The sequence below is a fragment of the Rhineura floridana genome, chromosome 8 (assembly GCF_030035675.1).
Source record: "Rhineura floridana isolate rRhiFlo1 chromosome 8, rRhiFlo1.hap2, whole genome shotgun sequence".
NCBI classification, from domain to species: Eukaryota; Metazoa; Chordata; class Lepidosauria; order Squamata; family Rhineuridae; genus Rhineura; species Rhineura floridana.
Window position 1 is genome coordinate 76,860,016 of NC_084487.1, and position 20,601 is coordinate 76,880,616.

A 20,601-nucleotide genomic window follows, 5' to 3' on the forward strand; every position below is an offset into this window, starting at 1 on the left:
GTTTCCATGACATCTGAATCAGACAAAGTCTAGTTACTGCTAATCATACTTGGCCTCCAAATCAGAATCAGAACCCCAATTCAAATCAGGAAGGAGAAGGAGCAATCCATGAACCCACAGCATGTTCTCAGCAACCTATATGAAACATTAGGAGCTGTTATCAGGAGTTCTGGGACAAGGTATTATCAGTATGCTGGCAACACTCAGCTCTATTTCTCTGTTACCTTAGTCAAAAGTGGCTATGCATGGTTTTTGGAAGCAGTGATAGGCTGGATGAGAACCAATAAGATGAAAGTGAATCCTCATAAGATGGAGGCTCTGTGGATGAGTGGGCTCTGGGGGTAAGTGGTTTTGTGGTCTGAGGATTAGGAAGTTTGCCTGTGCTCAATAGGGTTGCACTCTCCCTAAAGGAATTGGTACATAGTCTGGAAGGACTCCTGGATCCATCAACGCTACTGGATTCAGGTAATCTTAGTGCCAAATAGTGTCTTCTATCAGATTCAGTTGGTACACCAGCTACAGCCATTTCTGGACAGTGACAACTTGGCCACTGTGACCCATGCATTGGTAATCTCAAGACTAGACAACTGTAATGTGTTTTATGTGGGACTGCTCTTCAGGCTGGTCTGAAAACTGCAGCTTGTGCAGAACACAGCAGGCAGTCTGCTAAATTGGGTGTCCTACTAAGCACATTCAACACCTGTGCCAGTTTGCTACCAAGGCATGCTTAAGGTTCTTTTAATATATAAAGCCCTGAACAAGTTGGGATCAGGTTACCTAAGAGATCACCTTCATCCATACAGGCCTGCCCAATCACTATGATCTTTGCAGAAGGCCCTGTTAGCCATGTTGTAACCTACAGACATCTATCTTGTGGCAACAAGGAAATAGGCCTTCTCCATGGTTGGGTGCTTAGTACCTGGAATGATCTCCACTCTGCAATACGGCAGACAGCAATGCTAGTGTGCTTCTGCTATTTACTAAAAATATTTTTGTGCAAGCATTTCCCAATTGTTGATGCTAGAATTTAATAATCCTGGTATTATAATTGCAATATGTTCTTGTTTTATTGTTGTATTTTATTAGTTTTATTAGTTTACTGTTGTAAACTACCTTTGGGATTTGTTTTTTCATGAAAAGTGGCATAGAAATTATTGTAAATAAATCCAAACCAGTTACATACTGCTGAGATGGAAGTCTACAGAATAAAGTCTTTAAAAAGCAACAGTAAAATAAGCAAAATCTTCATTACTATTGATTATGTAATAGACCATGAACTAAGAAAGCATCTGTATTTCTCACCTGCATAGGTTTGGCAAGCGGATCCATTCTAACTAAATAAACTTCCAAAGTGCGTTCTTTTTTCATGGGTAATGGAAGAGTCAAGTAACAAAAAGGATCAAATGTTACAGAGATCTTAGCACATTCTGGACAAACTAGGGTTGATTTAAAAAGTCCATGAAATATATCAACAATGATGGAATCATTTCGCTTCAAATGGTTCTCCCAAGCTTCTTCAGCAACCACCTAAGTAAAAGCAAAGTTAGTAACTTATAATACGTTCTTGAACAATTATATAACACTTGACTGTATTAAACAGAGCATGGGTGTGCACTGAGTAACACCAATGGGAAACACCCTTGTCCCACCTCTGGATCACACTTACATCTGGAGCTTTTTTACGTGAAACATCAAAATGTCTTTGATACAGAAAGCCTCAAGAAAGAATACAGCTGCTAAGTAACACAGCCTTACAATATACTGTGCCCCTCTGGTTCATCTGCTACACAAAAAATTAATGCCATTCTAACACTACTGAGAACATAATAAGATATCCTGCTTGAGCAGACTACCTATCTAGTTTTCATAGTGGCCAACCAGATACCCCTCATGATCCCCAAGCAACTGGTATTCAGAGGCATGCTACTTCTCATACTGGAGATAGTATAACCATCATGACTGGGAAAGAAAACCACCGAATCCAGAAAATAATTTTATTTATTCATTCATTCCAATTATTTAACATTTATAAAGTGCTTTCAAAATGTTCAAAGCACTTCAAATGCCATCTAGTTACAATCCTTATAACAACCCTGTAACCCATGAGCCAGTTTGGGCCCACCAAGCCATTGGAAGTGGTCTGTTAGCCTATGACAGCACTGGATGGAGAGGTTTAACTTTCCCCTCCCAGCATTATAATAGGTGATCTGAATTTCCATCGCAGAGTTGGATTGAGAGGAGAGATTTAAACCTCTTCACCAAACCCAGCAGTGGGATGGAAAACCATCCCACTGGAGTGCTGGTTTGAGAGGAGCGGTTTAAACCTCTTGTCTCACCTCGGTGCTGTGATGGAAATGAGTGTGTGATGTGCTGCGTGCCTGTATATGTAGTTCACAAATGGCTCATGACAGAGGTGAACTTCTTCGCAGCTTAGGCTCTTCATATTGTCCCAGTGACTGAAGTGGTCATATCTAGACAGAATATTTATTCTAACAACTTTAGTATCTATTTCTAAAATACCACAAAAATCAGCAAAATTAGCATTATTCTTAGTAATACTTCTCTAGGACCAGAAGTCTAATGACTGGATAAAGATTGAATGCAATCAAGATGCATCTCCAACTGCTGGGGCTTACAATGCAACTTCAGAACAGATATTCTTGGCACGGGGCAGCCACTTGGGCCAATTTTGTGACACTCAGTTCTTGGAGAAAAAGTACTATCAACTAGATGTAATTTAATCCCTTTGAAAAGATCTTGCAAGGAGACCAAAACGTGGCTTGTAATTAGACACAGTTAACCATTAAACAGCCATTAATATTTCAGGAAAATATTCCATTAGGCTGCAGAGCAGAGGAAGAGAAGGAAATCTTGGCCACTCATCAGCTGTGCTGAGAGACCAGATCCTTTCGACTCCTCTCCCTGCCCTCAGGTTTACAATCTAAAGGAAATGACACAAAAGAAAAAAGAATAGGGAGAGGAAGAAAACAAAAAAAAGTTATAAAAAGATTCCTGCTTTTTTTGAAATCTTTCTATTTCAGCTTGTTATTACAATAACTTGAACTAAGAAATAGTGCCTAAGTTTACTTGCTTTTTTACTGGTCTGTAAGCCACTCTGGGAGCCTAATGATTGAAGGCAGAATTGCTGTTACAGAAGCTTCTGGCATTCCATAGCTCTCCCAGCTCAGTTCTATGATGACAAGCCACACCAGAAAGGAAAACAAACAAACCAACAGAACAGCAGCACAAACACAAGAGAAAAATAATAATACAAGACTCTATGCACACAGAACTGGCAAAAAACTATGAACCTGAAAAAAATTAGACAGAACCAAGTCGGCAAACAGGCATCTCCAAACTAAGAGAGACTAGGGAGAAGTCCTGACGTCATCATTACATGCACGATGAAGACCCACTCACAGGTAGAACGAAACAGTCTCTTCTCTCATGCATGTAGAAAACATCAAGTGGGACAAACCCAAACTGGCCTATTTTGGGTGGGAAAGAGCAGTAAAAAATGATGAAGCTGCCTCAGGGAGGGAGGGAGTAGGAGACTGGTGCTGGCTTTATTTGTGACTGCTGACCCTTGCTTACTTTTACCCATCATTACACAGTGTTTGGCCAGGAGCAGATGGGAACTCCTGCTTACAACAATGGAGAAAAAGTGTAGGCAAACAAAATGGCAGACGCTTGCTGAGAGGAACAAAGGGAGGGTTTCTGACCAAGTCCTTTTCTGAGTGGAGGGCCAGTAAATAACAAAGACTAACTTTTCTACAGAATGGAGGGCAGGCAAAACGAAGGGCCAAACAGAGACAAATTTATTTATTTATTTATTTAATTAATTCAATTTTTATACCGCCCATAGCAAAGCTCTCTGGGCGGTGTACATCAAGTAAACACTAGTCTCTTTTATTGTTTAGAAGCAGAAAAGAGAATAACAACTAGGTAGGGACTACTAGGTAAAAGGAGTCCTAAAACTACAGGGACTAAGCACTATACAAAAGGTCACAGAAACATCACTACTAGCAAATACAGAAAGAAACAAAAAGGGGGTTTAACAGGTCTGAGCCGCAGAGTAAGGCAAAGAGCTCACAAGCCAACAACCACATCAGGCAAAGGCAGAATCAAACTGAGCTGAGAGCACTATGGAACACCAGAAGCTTCTGCAAAATTGAACAATAGTAGAACCTTCAACCACTAGAGGGAGCTGATCTCCCACCTGATGTCATCTACATGCACAAGAGAAGCAGGGTAAAAACATTTTAAATGAATGTAAAGCATTTCCTGAACTGAAATGTCACGGCATATGAAAGCTTCTTTTTTTTTTTAAAGCCTTCAAGAATCAGTGGACGACTGTAGAGCCTTGGCTAAAAGTTCTATTACAGCAATTAAAATACAAAATATTTTAAATGGCTTAAAGTGGCATCCATATTTTTGAAATAAGGCTATGACCACAAAACAGTCTGCCAACAACTGAAAGGTTTCATTTTCTACTCTCTTGGTAAGATTCTTCTACTGATAAGCTCCTTTGTGGAGTTCATCACTTACTTATTTTTAAAAAAACAGCACTCAAAGCTGAAATTATGTATCACACTGCCGATCCAGCAGATTCATTTTTGTCTGTTAACAAAGCACAAGAAACTGTAGAAAGTGATCACTGTATTTTTGAAAGTCACCAGTATGCAGTTTCTGCTTAATTAGTTAATTTTAATGGCCTTTGAGAGCTTAAATAATTTTTAATTTGGTGACAGCAGAATAGTATTCTAAGTATGCATCTTTGAGTCTATTCTCAATTACAGCTGCTTAAAGGTTGACAATATATTTCAACATATTTTTGGATTAATATTCTAGCCTAAATGCATTACAGTGAAACAACATTTACCTTATCTGGCCTTCCATCAGCATCTTTTAGTTGAATGTAAGGCTTTTTTCTAATTCGATTCAGATCCTCATGCAAGCCATCAAGAAGAAAGGCTAGGAGTTCTTGGCAATCTTGTTGCTGATATCCAGAAAACTGTGGTGCAAATCGTCCTACTTGCGTCTAGAGAAAACAGCACAAGATTACTATACAGGTGTCACTTGACTTGATGCAACTGAGCTTTCATAACCGATGATAAAAATGTATTTTCATCTCACAGATTGTTAAAATATACTATTGTAGTATGTAGGAGGTCTGAGGGACAGGGAAAGGGGATTGCTCTTGTCCACAGGAATTCTCCCCCATCCAATCCCCATTCCAGACTTCCTGTCCAGTTGTGTTCCAGTTTTGAATGGTTCCACCTAGTGTTGGGCACTGGGGATTGATTAGTCCCTGCCTAACAGTCTCCCCACTAGAGCAGATAGAAGCTGTTGGACTGCCAGATGATGGTTCTAGGGTACCTCAACGTTCATGCCAAGACTAGCCATGCCTTTTCTTCATGCCAAGACTAACTCAGGGCTGCCCAACATTAGCCCACAGTTTTCTTGACCAGGCTGGCGGCTAGAAGATCTTTGACATCCTTGTCAGGGCCAGATCCCTTTGTTTTAAGGATGAGACTGACAGTAACCACTAGCCACTGAAAATATGGTGGACCTATTAGGATGGTCCTACCCTGCAAGTGAATGGAATCTGAGTGATCACTGAGAGCCTTTGAAGTGTTGTCAATTGGTAGCTAGCATTGCTGTTGAAGCCCTAATCACTTTGTGGAATATGGAGATTACTCAGGCTTTGACGTGATTCCTCCTAAGTTTCAGTGATCTAGCTGTCCCTGGGAGCACTGTGTGCCTTCCAGCTGAGGTTGATATGCTATTGGTGTGCCATCTGTGTTCCCTTCTACAGAAGACCTAGCCACAGGTAGCTACTGACATTCTGTTTATGTCCAAGCTACATTACTGTAACGTGTAAAATTCTGCCTTAGAAGAATGTCCAGAAACTGCAGTTAGTGCAAAATACAGGTGCTAGGCTTCTAACTGGGGCTAGATGGTGGTATCATATCTTGCCTGTTCAGCTACACTGGCTCCCAATCAATTTCCAGGTGAAAACCCAAGTGCTGGTGTTTAGTTTTAAATGCTGGTAAACTACCGGTGGCATCCAAAGCTAGTTGTACTGTTGAAGTTAACAGGCATGCTAACAAGTTCATTAATTTCAATGGGTCTACCCCATGTATGACTTAGCTCAATCCAATCCTGAGTCTACAAGCTGACCTCATGGCTAAATCAGCCTATTTTTGTACAGTTTTATTTTGTTTACTGTCTTGCTGATGAGGAATTCTGGAGAACTCAAAAGCTTGCCAAACTTCTGGAACAGTTTGGTTTATGTCAATAAAGGTCTGAAGGCACATAAGGCCAGCTCCCTGCTGAAGCTAAGCAGGGTCAGGTCTGGTCAGTGCCTGGATGCGAGACTGCCTGGGAACCATATGAAAGCTGTCTTGGGTTTCAATCATGAAAAGAAAGGTGGGGTAGAAATGTAATAAATAAATAAAATTGCCCAACTATGAGCTTTGGAGTGCCCTCTTATAGACCAACACACCTACCTTTACTTAGCCAAATAGTACTCATGAAAGAGAAAATTGGGGCAAATGCACATAAGTAGGCAGATTATACAGCTCAGCCTTTCCCAACCTTTGGGTCTTCAGATGTTGGACTACAACTCCCATCAATCCCAGCCAATATGGTCAATGGTCAGAAATGATGGGAATTGTAGTCCAGCAATATCTGGGGACCCAGAGGTTGGGAAAGCCAGATATAGTGTATATTCAAGAATCCAAGGCAACATTTGTGTCTAAAAAGTGGTAAACCCATAAACAATGCCAATAATTTTGCAATGGCAAATAAAGATTTACTTTGTTAACTAAATGTACATATGCCATTGGAACTAAAAGAAATCTCTGAAAATGCCTTTCTTACTTGTCAAAGGCTAATAGACTGCTTAAGTAATACTGCCTCAAATTTTCATGCTCTTCCCTTCAGTCATATTATCTGACAGACTTTTCTGTCTTCTTTGTTCTCTCAGTACATGATAGTTCTATAATTTTGACCCTTCAATTATTAATATAGATAGAAAAGAAATTATGGCTAGAAATAGGTGTCTAGAGAATCAAATATGAAAGAAAATGGACAAAAGAATTTTTAAATTGATTTTTAAAAATGTGTTTTTAAATTGTATATTTGTTTTTAATGTTTTTAATTGTTGTAAACCACCCAGAGAGCTTCGGCTATGGGGCGGTATACAAATGCAATAAATAAATAAATAAAACACTGATAAAGATAGACTCGACACAAGAACAAAAAATTAGAAAACCTGAATGTTTTATTAATTTTATTTTTTTATTATTTGATTTATATCCCGCCCTTCCTCCCAACAGGAGCCCAGGGTGGCAAACAGAAACATTTCAGTGTCCAAGGAACGTGTTTATAAAGAAAGCATTAAATTAATACACTTACAGTTTTCATCATTAATGGTCTCACTCTGTTAGAAATATACCAGGATCTAACTCTGTTCAAAGTTATATTTACCTTAAATGCTCTGGGAGTGACATAACTGTATTTTCCTGACCACATCTGCTTGATGAGCTCTGCATAAGATTTTGCAATTTCACCTCGCATTCCTAAAGGATTGTCAAAATTCAGCTCTTCTTGATATTTATCATTGAGGAAGTATTCTGTGAGTGGAGGGGTGTTGCTCAGACACTGTAACCAAATGTAAATAAAATACTTGTGTAGATTAGTCTAGCCATTCAATACCTTCCTCAGTTTTCATGATTTCCTATGGTTGTGGGCTCTCCAACACTGGAGGCATTCAAGAGGCAGCTGGACGGCTACCTGTCAGGTATGCTTTACGTTGGATTCCTTCATCAAGCAGGGAATTGGACTCAATGGCCTTATAGGTCCCTTCCAACTCTTCTATTCTGTGATACTATCAAGTCCCTATTTCTTTTTCTTACTGTTCATATAATATTGACATTACGAAAGTATTTCAGTAAGATTAAGTAGCTGATTATCTGGGTAACAATAAACTGTAGACTTTGGAAAACTAAACCAATTCAGCAACATTTCTGTCTGTTAATACCCATTCTAATTATTCTATTACATAATAATAGAAATGGAAAGTTAATTTTCCTATATTAGTCAATTCAACTGAGTTTTTGAGAGTATTATACAAGTAACTCTAATTCTGCATTTAAAAATACTTTTCAGCCTACTAAGGAGGTTTATGTGACACTAAAACATCTACCTGAATTGCTGAGTTCATGAAACATGTATTTCCCAAGTTACTTAAGCCACAGAGGCCAGGCTGTTCATTGTGCCTTCCTGGCTCTGAATAGTCATAATTCTTATAAGCAGTGTATGAAGGGAGGCAATAATTTGAATTTTTCACACTGGAAGAAAACAAAACATTTCACAATGTAATTACATCTGTACTTGTGATAGATATGTATAACTGTACATTAACATAATACACATATAAATAAATAAATATTTAGTTGAAAAACTTCAATTCTGTACTTAAAACTCAGTTAACAAAAGGCCCTTAAATTCTTCTGCTACTTAACTTCCAAGGAAAACCACACAACCCTAACATGGCTGCTACATTTGTTCACTCTTTACCCTTGAACAAGAGCAGATCCGTTCTTCATTTTTCAATCAACTTAGGCACCAGCAGCAACAATAAAGCATATTCCTTTTACATTTTGCTACCATTAAGAAGAAAAATGAGACAGAAGAGTTACACTTTAATTACAGATGAGAGCTAAGATTTCCAAGGCCATCATGACATCACTAGCCCAATGCACTAAGGATTCTATTTTTGGATTTGCCACTAGGACAGCATGAGCCAGCAAATTGTGGGAGGCAGCCTGGAGTGACAAACAATGAATACAATGCCATCTAGTAATGCACTTTTACTTGCTTTATTATAGCCTACTTTGCCCATATAGAACAACCTCCTAAAAGGAAATATGTTTGCTAACTGAAGGGTAATGTATTAAAATGTATTTAAGAAGGATTAAAATAAAGCATACTTAAAAGAAATGAAAGGGCAGAATATCACAATGAAGCACCAGATTGTTCAGGATCTAACACAATTTTGCTTGCATGCAGATCTATAAAGCCAGCTATATTTCACTGATGTGCCATTGATTATAATGTAACATATGTACATGGAACTGAGATTAGAATTCCATCTATGTAGCCTGCAGGATGAAGATACAAGATGTGGATCTGAAGACAGTAGGGATGTCCTTCCACAGATGAGAACTACATGTATGCACTAGAGCACATGTAGAACTTTTGTTAATAGACATGATGTGTAACAGTCTTCAAAGAAATAAATTCACTCTGCTACTATGTATTTTTTTAGTTATCCAGAGTTGAGACAGTATAATTCCACCCCAATCAACACAATTTTAGAGGCTTTCCGGGTTGAATCTGAAAGGCGTAAAACTAGAAAAGGGCTTTTCTTTTCCTTTAAAAAAAATAGAATATCACTCAGTAATAGTATCATTCAGCATATTGTATTTCCTAGGAAAGCTCTTTAGTCAATACCAACCACCACAGAGAACCAAAACAGATTGGACAGTAAAGCACTTATTCAATGAGCCATGCGTAGTTTATTATGTTTATAATGAAGTTACCACATGCAATGGTCATTTCATAGGTACCAATAGCATATCAGTTATCAGTAACCTACTGCGTACTACACCAACATTGTAATGATACATGTGAATGGGCCAGCAATAGTAAGTACATTTAAACATACATGAAAAGTCTACATGCTTTACCTATGACTGCTATCATATATATTTCAGCCCAGGGAATCAGAACCTCAATGAGACAGATTACATTATGTGTTATGTGACCTGACATGTAAATAGTAATGTGTACATTTTTTTAGTACATGATCAACAGGCTGCTTACAGAGGAGAACACGTACCAAGTCATTAAGATGCTCAAAACCATAGTACTGAAAGGACATACCAGTTTTAAAGTATGCCCAGAATCTTGAATGCAGAGTTGCAGGTGCATTCCTGCAAAATAATGTTAATGGAAGTGGTCCTTTTTTTTTTTCGTTAACAGATAAGCAGCAATCAAACTAATGTATGTTTTAACACTGATGGCAATTATAGCATAATAGAATGTAAATGTTTCAAAAAATTATCACTTCTGTAGATGTATGAAGATATTCTAGTAGTGAAGCAGAGGTGGGCTCTTGATCTTCAAATCCTTGGAAATAGCAGCTATTTCCCCCAATCCCTTTCTACATTATGGATTTTATATGATGCCAGTCATACTTAAAACAGACCCACCGAAATGAATGGACATGACAAACTTAGGTCCGTTAATTTCAATGTTTTTTTCCCAAGTAAGTGGGATGCAACCCAGTGTTAACAAAGACAAGGGGAGTGGTCAATTACATTTAGGCAGATGCTCCGCTTTCTACTCACATATCACCTCTGCTCAAAATACTTTGTTCCTTTGAAGTTTTACTAACAATTATATTATCCTGTCAAATCCTTGTTAAAGATGTTAATAAATAAACACACTCAAGGACCACAACAGTTATAAACAACAGACTGAATTTGGAAGCATATAAATTTGTGATAATGTAGTTGCCTAAATGAAATAGATTTACATCAGTTTCAGAAGATTATATATCCTTTGGCAATAAAAGGATTGGAAGACAAATGACTTGTAGCCTCTGCCAATGAGAGATGTTGCATACTTGCAGTTTTCTTCTCTTTCTAACTGGTTTTGTAAAAATGAATACTCATAGGAAATAATTTTGATAATTCAGGCTACAGGAGAAATTTATAAACCAATTCAGAAACTCTCTGCCTACTTTAATCAGTAACTAAAATATTTTGATGACCAGATATTTTCACTTTTGGTATATAGATTTATTTATTTGGAGACAATCATAAATGGGCAGAAACATGAATGGAAGAAAATGGTTTTTTTTTTAAACAAACATGTCCACTCCAACTCCTGACCAGGAAAATCAGTGTGCTACGGAGAAAATATCAGCAATACTTTAAATATCCAAATGGACTACAGGTACAGAAGACAGTGCTCTAAAACAAAGAAATCATTTTCTAAAATAAAAAATAATGACTTAATAGGGCATTCTCTTTTAAAAGATGCCATGCGGTATGTATTGACTCCAATATTAAAGAGCATTTTAACAGCAGAGCTAAATATATAGATATCATAATGTTTACTGGCTTGTTTAGGGGAAACAAGATTTCTGTTCCCAGACTTACAATTAAATGTACACGTTGAGTACAGTAGAATTAATTTAAGTATGTTTAAGACCAGAGCTTGAAAGTAGTAGGACAATCACAATTTACTAACAGTTTAATTCCATACATGCATGCTCAAAAGTAAGACCCAATGAATTCAGGGGGTCTTACTCCCATGTAACCTGGTATAGGAATGCAGCCTAGGTAACCTTTACCATTTAAAACTGGACAAATCCAGAAAAAATAAACTAGGTTTGCTAATGGGCTGCCCAGGGGCCTATCACGTGTACACCAGGGCTTCCATCCAAAATAGGACTTGTCAGCATTCCAACACTTCTCCAAGCAAATCCAAACAGTTTTTTTCTAAACTCAGAACTCCAGCACAATATTAGGAACTGAAGACAGAAGTCAAAATCAAGAGTATTTTTGAATGTGCACTCAAGTGCTTAACAATATATATATATGAGGATATTTGGATCCGTGTCTATACTTTTGGACTTCAGCGTACAATGGTTCACTACTGAAACATGTTTCCATCACTTTCCAATTATAATTTCCAAATGATTATTTAAGTCAGTCACCCCCAACTATTGGCCACGGTGGCTCCAGCTAATGGGAGTTGGTTTCTAACAACTTCTAGGGAGCCACTGGTTAGCCATCCTTATTTTTTTACATATATATCCTACCCTGAGATCACTTGATAGAGTATGGGTTAGAAATATTTTAATAAACAAGTAAACATTTATCTCCACCTTCCACAATGAGCTACCAACATGAGTTTCCCCCAGTCCTTATTTAAGCTAAGATATCAAGTTACAACGTGTAACATACTTTGTTGTGGATAGATAAATCTATGGAAGCCCTTCAGATTTCAAATTTAAACCTTACATTCGTTGAATTAAAAAACAAATCCTATAGCCTTTCCTTATAAAAATGCATGTTTATCTTTGAACTTCAAAAATATAAGAAGTACCTGCCTGCCAGTTGTTGGGCAGTTCCATGAAATAGAAGTGTTGTTGCCCTTTTAAATAACAAGCCAAGGGCACTTCTGTTGATTCTGAAAATTTAGTTTCCATTTTAAAATGTGATTTAAAGCGGGTAGCAACTGTCCCATGGCTTCAGAGATTATGATATGCTTTTTCATTTAACATAGGCTATCGGTATTCTAATAAAAGGATAAGATCAGTTTAGTCTGTGGTTAGTTTGTTTATACACACCAAAAAGGTAACTTTTCCGTACTTACTACACACACAGAGAGAGAGAGAGAGAGAGAGAGTACAATAGACTGCAGTTAAATACATGTATTTGTTTAACTGAGAGAGTTGGGGCTACTCACAATTAGTAGAAGCACAAGTGCCACTTCACCCCTTACGAAAACTCCCTTCTCATAAATGCAGTATTTAACTGGAAGATATTGTATAAAATATTTAGAGATTATATTACTTTTAAATACTAAAACATTTTCACATTTGATTCATAGCCACAAACTGAGATTTTAAGACTGAAAAGAGATGAATTAGCAACTTCAGTTATTTTTCCAGTATTCCTATGAGAAAGCCTCTATGTGAATTATTTAATAGACACTTTCATATTTGTAGCAGATTGCAGAAAATGCAATGCACCTACAGTGTGTGTGTTCTAAATTAAGGGGTTTGTTTGATGAATTAACCGGGTTTTAAAATATAGTTTTATCATATTAAATATTTGTCAGAATATTTATATATAGAAGTATGCCTTTATAATAAGAAAGATTAAAAGTGGAATTTTCTGAGGTGTAACTTGCCGTAACACATAATCCCAATACTTACTGAGGTCACACAAATCTCTGATCTGGAATGCCAAGACCCAAGACTAGGAAAGCCTGAATAATGTCATGTGAATATTGTTACACACACACACCATTCTTGCTAAAGTCTTTTCTTAATGCAATGATTTCAAGTCAGAATGGTGTGCTATATAACATGATACAATATCAAGGTTCTGCAGAAAAAGCAAAGCAGAAACAATCTTCCACTATTAGTTTATCTCTGAACACATTAGGGTATTGGTGACCTTTAAGTCTTGGCATCACTGTACTTCCACAGTAGTAAAGTCCATCCAAGTTATTTATCTAGAATTATAAACAGTCTTGCTTTGAAATTATACTTGGATGATTAAAATTAAAAGTTCTTAAGATGTGTTGCTTACTTTCTGCTGTTGATGTTGTTATAATTATTTGATAGAGATGGAGAGATCTTTGGTAAAGTTGAAAAATTGGATGCACCTGGGGACCTTTAAAAATATGAAAATGTTAAATTAGATAAAAATGCTGAGACTGTAAAATTAATAATGAAAAAGGAAAAGCTAATAGATGAACAATGTATGTAAATAAGTATGAAAAATAAGGTTCTTATGATCAGAGCAACAAACAGCCAAGAGAAGTTGTCCAGCCTCAAGACATTTAAAAAATATATCACTTTTAATCATAAAATCATAGAATAGTAGAGTTGGAAGGGGCCTATAAGGCCATCGAGTCCAACCCCCTGCTCAATGCAGGAATCCAAATCAAAGCATTCCCGACAGATGGCTATCCAGCAGCCTCTTGAATGACTCCAGTGTCGGAGAGCCCACTACCTCTTTAGGTAATTGATTCCATTGTCGTATGGCTCTAACAGTTAGGAAGTTTTTCCTGATGTCCAGTTGAAATCTGGCTTCCTGCAACTTGAGCCCATTATTCCGTGTCCTGCACTCTGGGACGATCAAGAAGAGATCCCGTCCCTCCTCTATGTGACAACCTTTCATGTACTTGAAGCGTGCTATCATATCTCCCCTCAGTCTTCTCTTCTCCAGGCTAAACAGGCCCAGTTCTTTCAGTCTCTCCTCATAGGGCTCCTTCATACTTATCTCATAAAAAAAAATCATGGGAATTAAAAGTGAGCCAAAGCCACAATTAACATTTGGCAAAGAACTGCTTTCACCAAAAGCCACAATTTGGTCACAGATGAGAGGCATCTCCTCCCTAAAAAGTGTCCCTAGCTTATGACACTTTTAACAATTCTTGAGGATAGTTATGAAGGTGAATCAATACATTAACAATGTTAAAGCACTGTCAAAGCAGATTTAACAGTACCTGAAAGCATCAGGTTCATTCATTCTTTAAGCCATTTTATGACTATCACTAAGCTAAAAAGCTTTGTCAAAATGGCTATCTATATAAGAAATGCTGATGAAGTCTTGATTTTTTTTCCCAATCAAAAAAGCCTCTATTAACATTTATACTACCAAGTTGCATTTTAACATTGACCAAGGAAGCTAGTTAAAAGTGCACCAATTTCAAATTAACTCCAACAATGGTTGGAAAAACACCTAAACATATAACATCATTTTATGGGACAAAGTCAGACGGAAGACCATGGGTTCACAGAAGGATTTTTATACATTAACATTTTAACTCTACAATTTATCCCTTTGAAAGGAAAAATGCTACACTTTAGTTCATCAACAGTAAAACCAAAACAGAGCAAAATAGCTCCTTCAGACCATAAACTAATCTGGTATGCGAACTGGTCAAAGCAGTTATGTCTGGCCTATGTCAATGTACCGTTTCCCTTTCCCAGCCTACAATGAAAAGACAACATGACACCAACAGTGGTAATTTGAACAAAAGCCACCTTCAAGGACAAGATTTAAACTTGATACACTTTAGTATCCAGAATTCAAAATGTTATCATTTTGAACAAAATAAAAATAACTGTCAAATCATGCAAGTATCCATTCTGAGAGAGTTTATCAATAAATAGTTATAACACTTTTATCAAAAAGGTGTCTATCAATAAAGTATAATCACTCATCAAAAGTGTGTTTAGAATGTTACACCTAGGGAACAGCCACATTCCGATTCTTTCCTTAAACATTTGTCAAAAAAAGCACCACCACCCCTACCATTCCCTTGAAGAGTGAAATCAGGTGGTTGAAGGTCTATCAGTTTGAAAGTGAAATGTGATGAAAATAAGATAGTAACTTCTACATACTTGGGGAACACAGAAGTATCGAAGTTTGTAAATTAAAATGTCTTTTTTAAAAAAATCTGAGTTTACACAATCCTGATAATAGTTGAGCCTGGACAGAAAGAAAGGGTGTAATGAAACTACAGGCAGGCAGAGTACAACAATTTATCAAGCCAATCTATGGTTGACAGCAGCTTAAGAAGTGTTATGCTGTTGACCGCTAAAGAAGAGGAGAAAAGGAAAAATGGAGGGCAGAGGAAAGGCACAGAATTAACTTCCTCAATCCCCCCCAAGATCTTGTAGTAGGTATCCTGGAAAATGGTGTGTGTGTCTATTTACAAGTTAGAAACTCCTATATATAGTATACAGAGATGGCTCAGTCTCTCCCCACCTCCACTCATGCAACTAAACTCCCCACCCCCACTTAGGAAGAGGCCTCAACAGACTCCTTTTCCAGGTTCCGTAAAGGCCTGAACAGAAATATTTCCCTTTAGAGAGTGTGGATGCAGTGTGACATTGAATTACGGGTCCCATTTGTTCCCTCTATTAGCGAAATTGTAATACCAAAATACAATTTAAATAACATCCCAGAAGCATATAAAGATCAAATAAGGAACAGATTTGAGGCTTTAAACTTAGTTGACAGAGAACCAGAAGAACTATGGAGTGAAGTCAGAGACATTATCAGGGAAGATTGCAAAAAGACAATACCTCTTGTTAAAAGAGAGAAAGACTTCAATGGATGACTGAAGAAACTCTTAAAATGGTTAAAGAGAAAAGGAAAGCAAAAGGCAATAGAAACACGGTCAGAACCCTAAATGCAACAATACAGCGACTAGTACGTAGTGACAAAAAGAACTATTACAATAGTTATTGTATAGAAATAGAAGAGGACAACAAAAAGGGAAGAACAAGAGCCGTTCCAAAAGATTACAGAAATTAAAGGCAAATTTAAACCAAGAGTAGGAATGTTGAATAATCAACAGGGGAACACACTGACTGACCGAGATGAAATAAAAGGAAGATGGAAGCAATACACAGAAGAACTCTATAAAAGAGATGCAAGGATGACAGATTCATTCATGGAGGAACTGTATGATGAAGAACCAGAAATTTTAGAATGCGAGGTGAAAGCTGCTCTTAAAATACTTGGAAGAAACAAATCATCAGGAACAGATGGCATACTAATAGAGTTGCTACAAGCTACTGAGACTGAATTTGTCCAAATTTTGACAAAAAATGTCAACAAATATTGAAAACTAAACAATGGCCCACAGACTGGAAGTGTTCGATATACATCCCAATTCCAAAGAAAGGGGATCCCAGGGAATGCAGTCATTATCGAACTAATGCCTTAATATCCCATGCAAGTAAAGTAATCCTCAAGATTCTACAACAAAGGCTCTTACCATATATGGAGCGAGAAATGCCAGACGTTCCAAAAGGGAAGAGGCACCAGAGATCATATCGCAAACATAATGCAACGGACCAAGGAATTTCAGAAGAAAATCACTCTGTGCTTTATAGATTACAGCAAAGCCTTTGACTGTGTAGATCATTGGAGGAAAAATATCAATAATTTAAGCTATGCAGATGATACCATACTACTTAGCAGAAACCAGTGATGATTTGAAACGAATGCTGATGAAAGTTCAAGAGGAAAGCACAAAAGCAGGACTACAGCTCAAAGTCAAGAAAACTAAAATAATGACAACAGAAAATTTATGTAACTTTACAGTTGACAATGAGGACACTGAACTTATCAATACCTCAGTACAGTCATTAACCAAAATGGAGACAATAGTCAAGAAATCAGAAGAAGGCTAGGATTGGGGAGGGCAGCTATGAGAGAACTAGAAAATATCCTCAAATGCAAAGATGCATCACTGAACACCAAAGTCAGGATCATTCAGACCATGGTATTCCTGATCTCTATGTATGGATGTGAGAGTTGGACAGTGAAAAAAGCAGGTAAGAGAAAAATCAACTCCTTTGAAATGTGGTGTTGGAGGAGAGCTTTGTGCATATCATGGACCGTGAAAAAGACCAATAATTGGGTGTTAGAACAAATTAAACCAGAACTGTCACTAGAAGCTAAAATGATGAAACTGAGGTTATCATACTTTGAACACATAATGAGAAGACAGGATTCACTAGACAATACAATAATGCTGGGGAAAACAAAAGGGAGTAGAAAAAGAGGAAGGCCAAACAACAGATGGATTGATTCCATAAAGGAAGCCACAGACCTGAACTTACAAGATCTGAACAGGGTGGTTCATGACAGATGCTCTTGGAGGTCACTGTTCATAGTGTCGCCATAAGTCGTAATCAACTTGAAGGCACATAACAACATTAGCGAAATCAGGTGTCTGAGTAACTATTTCTGGAAACAAATCAGGACCACTCTAAAATAAAATAATGGTTTCTGTACATGTGGGGAATGTCCTGTGTTCACAGAAGTATGCATGTTTATTAATTAGATGAAAAATTAAAGCAATCTCCAGAAAAACAGCCCAGAGTATTGAAAATGTTCAGTGACCTCCAAGAGCCATGGAAAGTTAAATGTCAGAAAAGAAACCAAAACTAAAGGGAAGGGAAGGAAATGACCTGTTTGAGCCATTAGTAGTACTCTAAGGAGGGCATGGCTGGGTTGAACTCTTCCCTTGGGGGGGGTGAAAATACACTGTAACATTCTGTTGCAGTCTCATTTTCATCCTTTCTAATGTTGCAGTTTCGACTGGGGAAAAAAAAACATAAACCTCTGTCCTAAAACCCATTTAATCTGTGATATTCTGAGTAAACACACATAGGATTCTGCTGTATGTGTGCAATCACATGCACCCTTCCAGGGGAAGAAGTAACGAGACACTCGGGGATTTTCTCATAAGTAAGTATGCATAGAATTTGTCCAATTCATATTTCTCTGAGTAAATTATTTAAACATAATGGAATCAATCACGTGCAGGCTGCACATTTGCTTGCATCTTCACTTTAGCTAGTTTACAAACTGGTCTGTAGATAAGGTGCCCACCTTTTTACAGGCCTCTAGTCCTGTGCTTTTAATGGTCATTTGATCTGCAGACATTAGAAGATGACATTGCTTAACTCCATGCCATCTAATAACTGCTGAATATGAACCTGCTATTAAAGGAACAACAACAAGCCAGAAGGATATGTGGGGCCAGGGCAGCCCCCAGCAGAGGCTGCTCGGAAAAAGTGTCCCTTCCCAGCTATGCTCGAGGGCTATGGACCTTGCTTGCAGACTGCCCAGTTATGGGGGGGACTCATTTTATGATGTGGTTTTTCTTTATTATGCGGTTTTCCGGATCCTATGGACGCACTGGTCCAGGGGACAATTGATGAAGACATACAGTTGGGCAGGGTTATTGGCCCCTTCCCATCATCCCCTACCTCTGCACTCTCAGCGCCCCCCCCCGTATAGTGCCCAAAGTGGCAGTGGGCAAAGTCTACCTGATTTACCATCCGTCATACAAGTGGGGTCACTCAGTGATGCCTTATGGGCAAGTGTGGCAGCTAATCTGCCTGCATTGCCGGCCGTTACACACGGTGGATTTTGAGCTGCTGAGTTTTGCCTGTTAAGTCAACTATGCAGCAGAGCATTACCTAGGGGCTGCTGTATTCTTGCATGGAGCACTTCAGCCCCTTCTTGGAGACGAGAGTGCTCAGAAGCAGTGGGGCACTACTTTCATGATTTACAGTTTACGGGTAGGGCAGACTTTGGGTGCATATTAGCACCTGATGGCACAGTTTATAGCGTAGCTATGAACTGGGGGGTTCCTTTGGCAGCTGGGGAAAGGGAAGATCCTGCCCCAGTGTTCACCTTCCAGGGTATGAAGACTGACTTTTGGACCCAGGGCTGCAGGCTGCCCTGGAAAAGCTTGAACTGTTGCAGATCAAGATCCTGCAGTTTTCAGGGGCTGGGGAAGGTGTTTGCTTCCTCCCCTTCAGGTGTTGGGGGCCTTCTACGGTGGGGGTGATGGTGCCATAACAGGGATTTCACAGCCTTACCACAAGTTCAAAGTTTTTGGCTGCCTTGTGCGCCAACCTGTGGTGTGGCCCCCTCCTTTCCTGCGGCGCGTCAATGGTGTTTCAGTTAGAGGAAGGACCGACTCAGCTAGTCCCATACCACATACTGGGAGATGGGGGAAGGGAGTCAGAGATGGCCATATGCCTATCTGCGGCCCCAGCATGCTCACCAGCTATCAGAGGGCAGGAGGGGATTCCTGGGAGTTAGGGGCTGGCAGGGGCTATGCAAAGTGTGGCCTATTCCTATGAATCACGTGCTGGAATTCATCACACGGTAGGAGTGTAGCTTGTCTGTCAGTGTGTCGCAAGGTCGGCTGGCAGGGGGCCTTTAGGACCATTCAGATGTCTTGGGATATGTCATGTGCTGGCCAGCTGGCCCATGCACACCCCCATACCCCTTATCCTCATCCTCCATGTTCACCTGACCCGCCAGGGATGGTTGATCAGGGAGGTGCCCTGAGACCATCATGCTTCAAAGCTCAGCAGTTGCATGTAGCGGCCCTCACACTTAATTCGGAGCCTTCCGGATGGGGGGCGAGGGTGTTTGGGGGCCAGGTCAGACTTCCAGGCAGACCAGGGGTGCAAGAGTTAGTCCACATTATTTTACCCTCCCCCTGGACTGGACATTTCCCCATGACGGCGTCATAGTGTTTTTGGCCTGAAGCTACAGGCCTGGTTGCCTGATATTCAGGGGGAGGGATCTTCCCTTATAAAGTTTCAGTCTAGTGTCGCAGTGCCTGGGAGAAGACCCATGGGGGTTTGAGGGACATGCTCCTCCGGAATGGGGTTTGCCTACCCGGCAGTGGAATTGCCTACCTGGGACGGTCCATTTGGTTTTGGTATATGCAGGTGCACGCCATCAGGAGGTGGAAGTAGGGGGCGCATGGAATACATTCACCCTGGGGGTGAGTCTGAAGGTCCGCGACCCAACTGTTCACGATTGTTTCTGTTTTGGCAGGTTGCTGGATGGGGATGGAGCAGACGCGCAGCCTACTCTGCAGCCATGGCATGATCTCATAGGTTGGCCTTGGGGCCGCAAACGCACATTGGTTCACAGCTGGGCCTCGGATGGTGGGCCACAGTTTGGTGGCTGGGTCGACATAGTATGCACTGGAATGGTCTCCTACCCATGTTGTTCCAGCAGGGTTCAGGGCGGAAGGTTCTGTAGGTGGTGGTCATTCCCCTGGGTGGGAATTACCTTGGTTACTGAAGGGCAAGACATGTGAGGACATGCAGTTGAGGCCACAATAGCATCTGTTCATCTGCTGTGGTCAGACAGGAAGGGCAAGGCCCTCAGTGGCAGGCATGTGAGGACATGCAGTTGAGGCCTCGGTAGCCTTGGGTCATCT

General features: G+C 39.3%; 1 protein-coding gene across 9 annotated transcripts in view; it reads right to left on the minus strand.

Moving 5' to 3' along the window:
* USP15 (ubiquitin specific peptidase 15) overlaps nucleotides 1-20,601 on the minus strand; it is an 89,799-nt gene that overhangs the window by 16,373 nt on the left and 52,825 nt on the right. For 4 of the 9 annotated variants that reach the window (XM_061639857.1, XM_061639860.1, XM_061639859.1 and 1 more), the window contains 5 exons: nucleotides 13,404-13,487; nucleotides 8,213-8,357; nucleotides 7,495-7,668; nucleotides 4,883-5,041; nucleotides 1,303-1,527 (listed from right to left, as the gene is read on the minus strand). In XM_061639857.1, the coding sequence (XP_061495841.1) occupies nucleotides 1,303-1,527; nucleotides 4,883-5,041; nucleotides 7,495-7,668; nucleotides 8,213-8,357; nucleotides 13,404-13,487 (787 nt within the window). Of the gene's footprint in view, nucleotides 1-1,302; nucleotides 1,528-4,882; nucleotides 5,042-7,494; nucleotides 7,669-8,212; nucleotides 8,358-12,189; nucleotides 12,382-12,562; nucleotides 12,621-13,403; nucleotides 13,488-20,601 lie in introns of those variants that run through there. The other 5 variants (XM_061639858.1, XM_061639863.1, XM_061639864.1 and 2 more) reach the window with 4 other exon arrangements.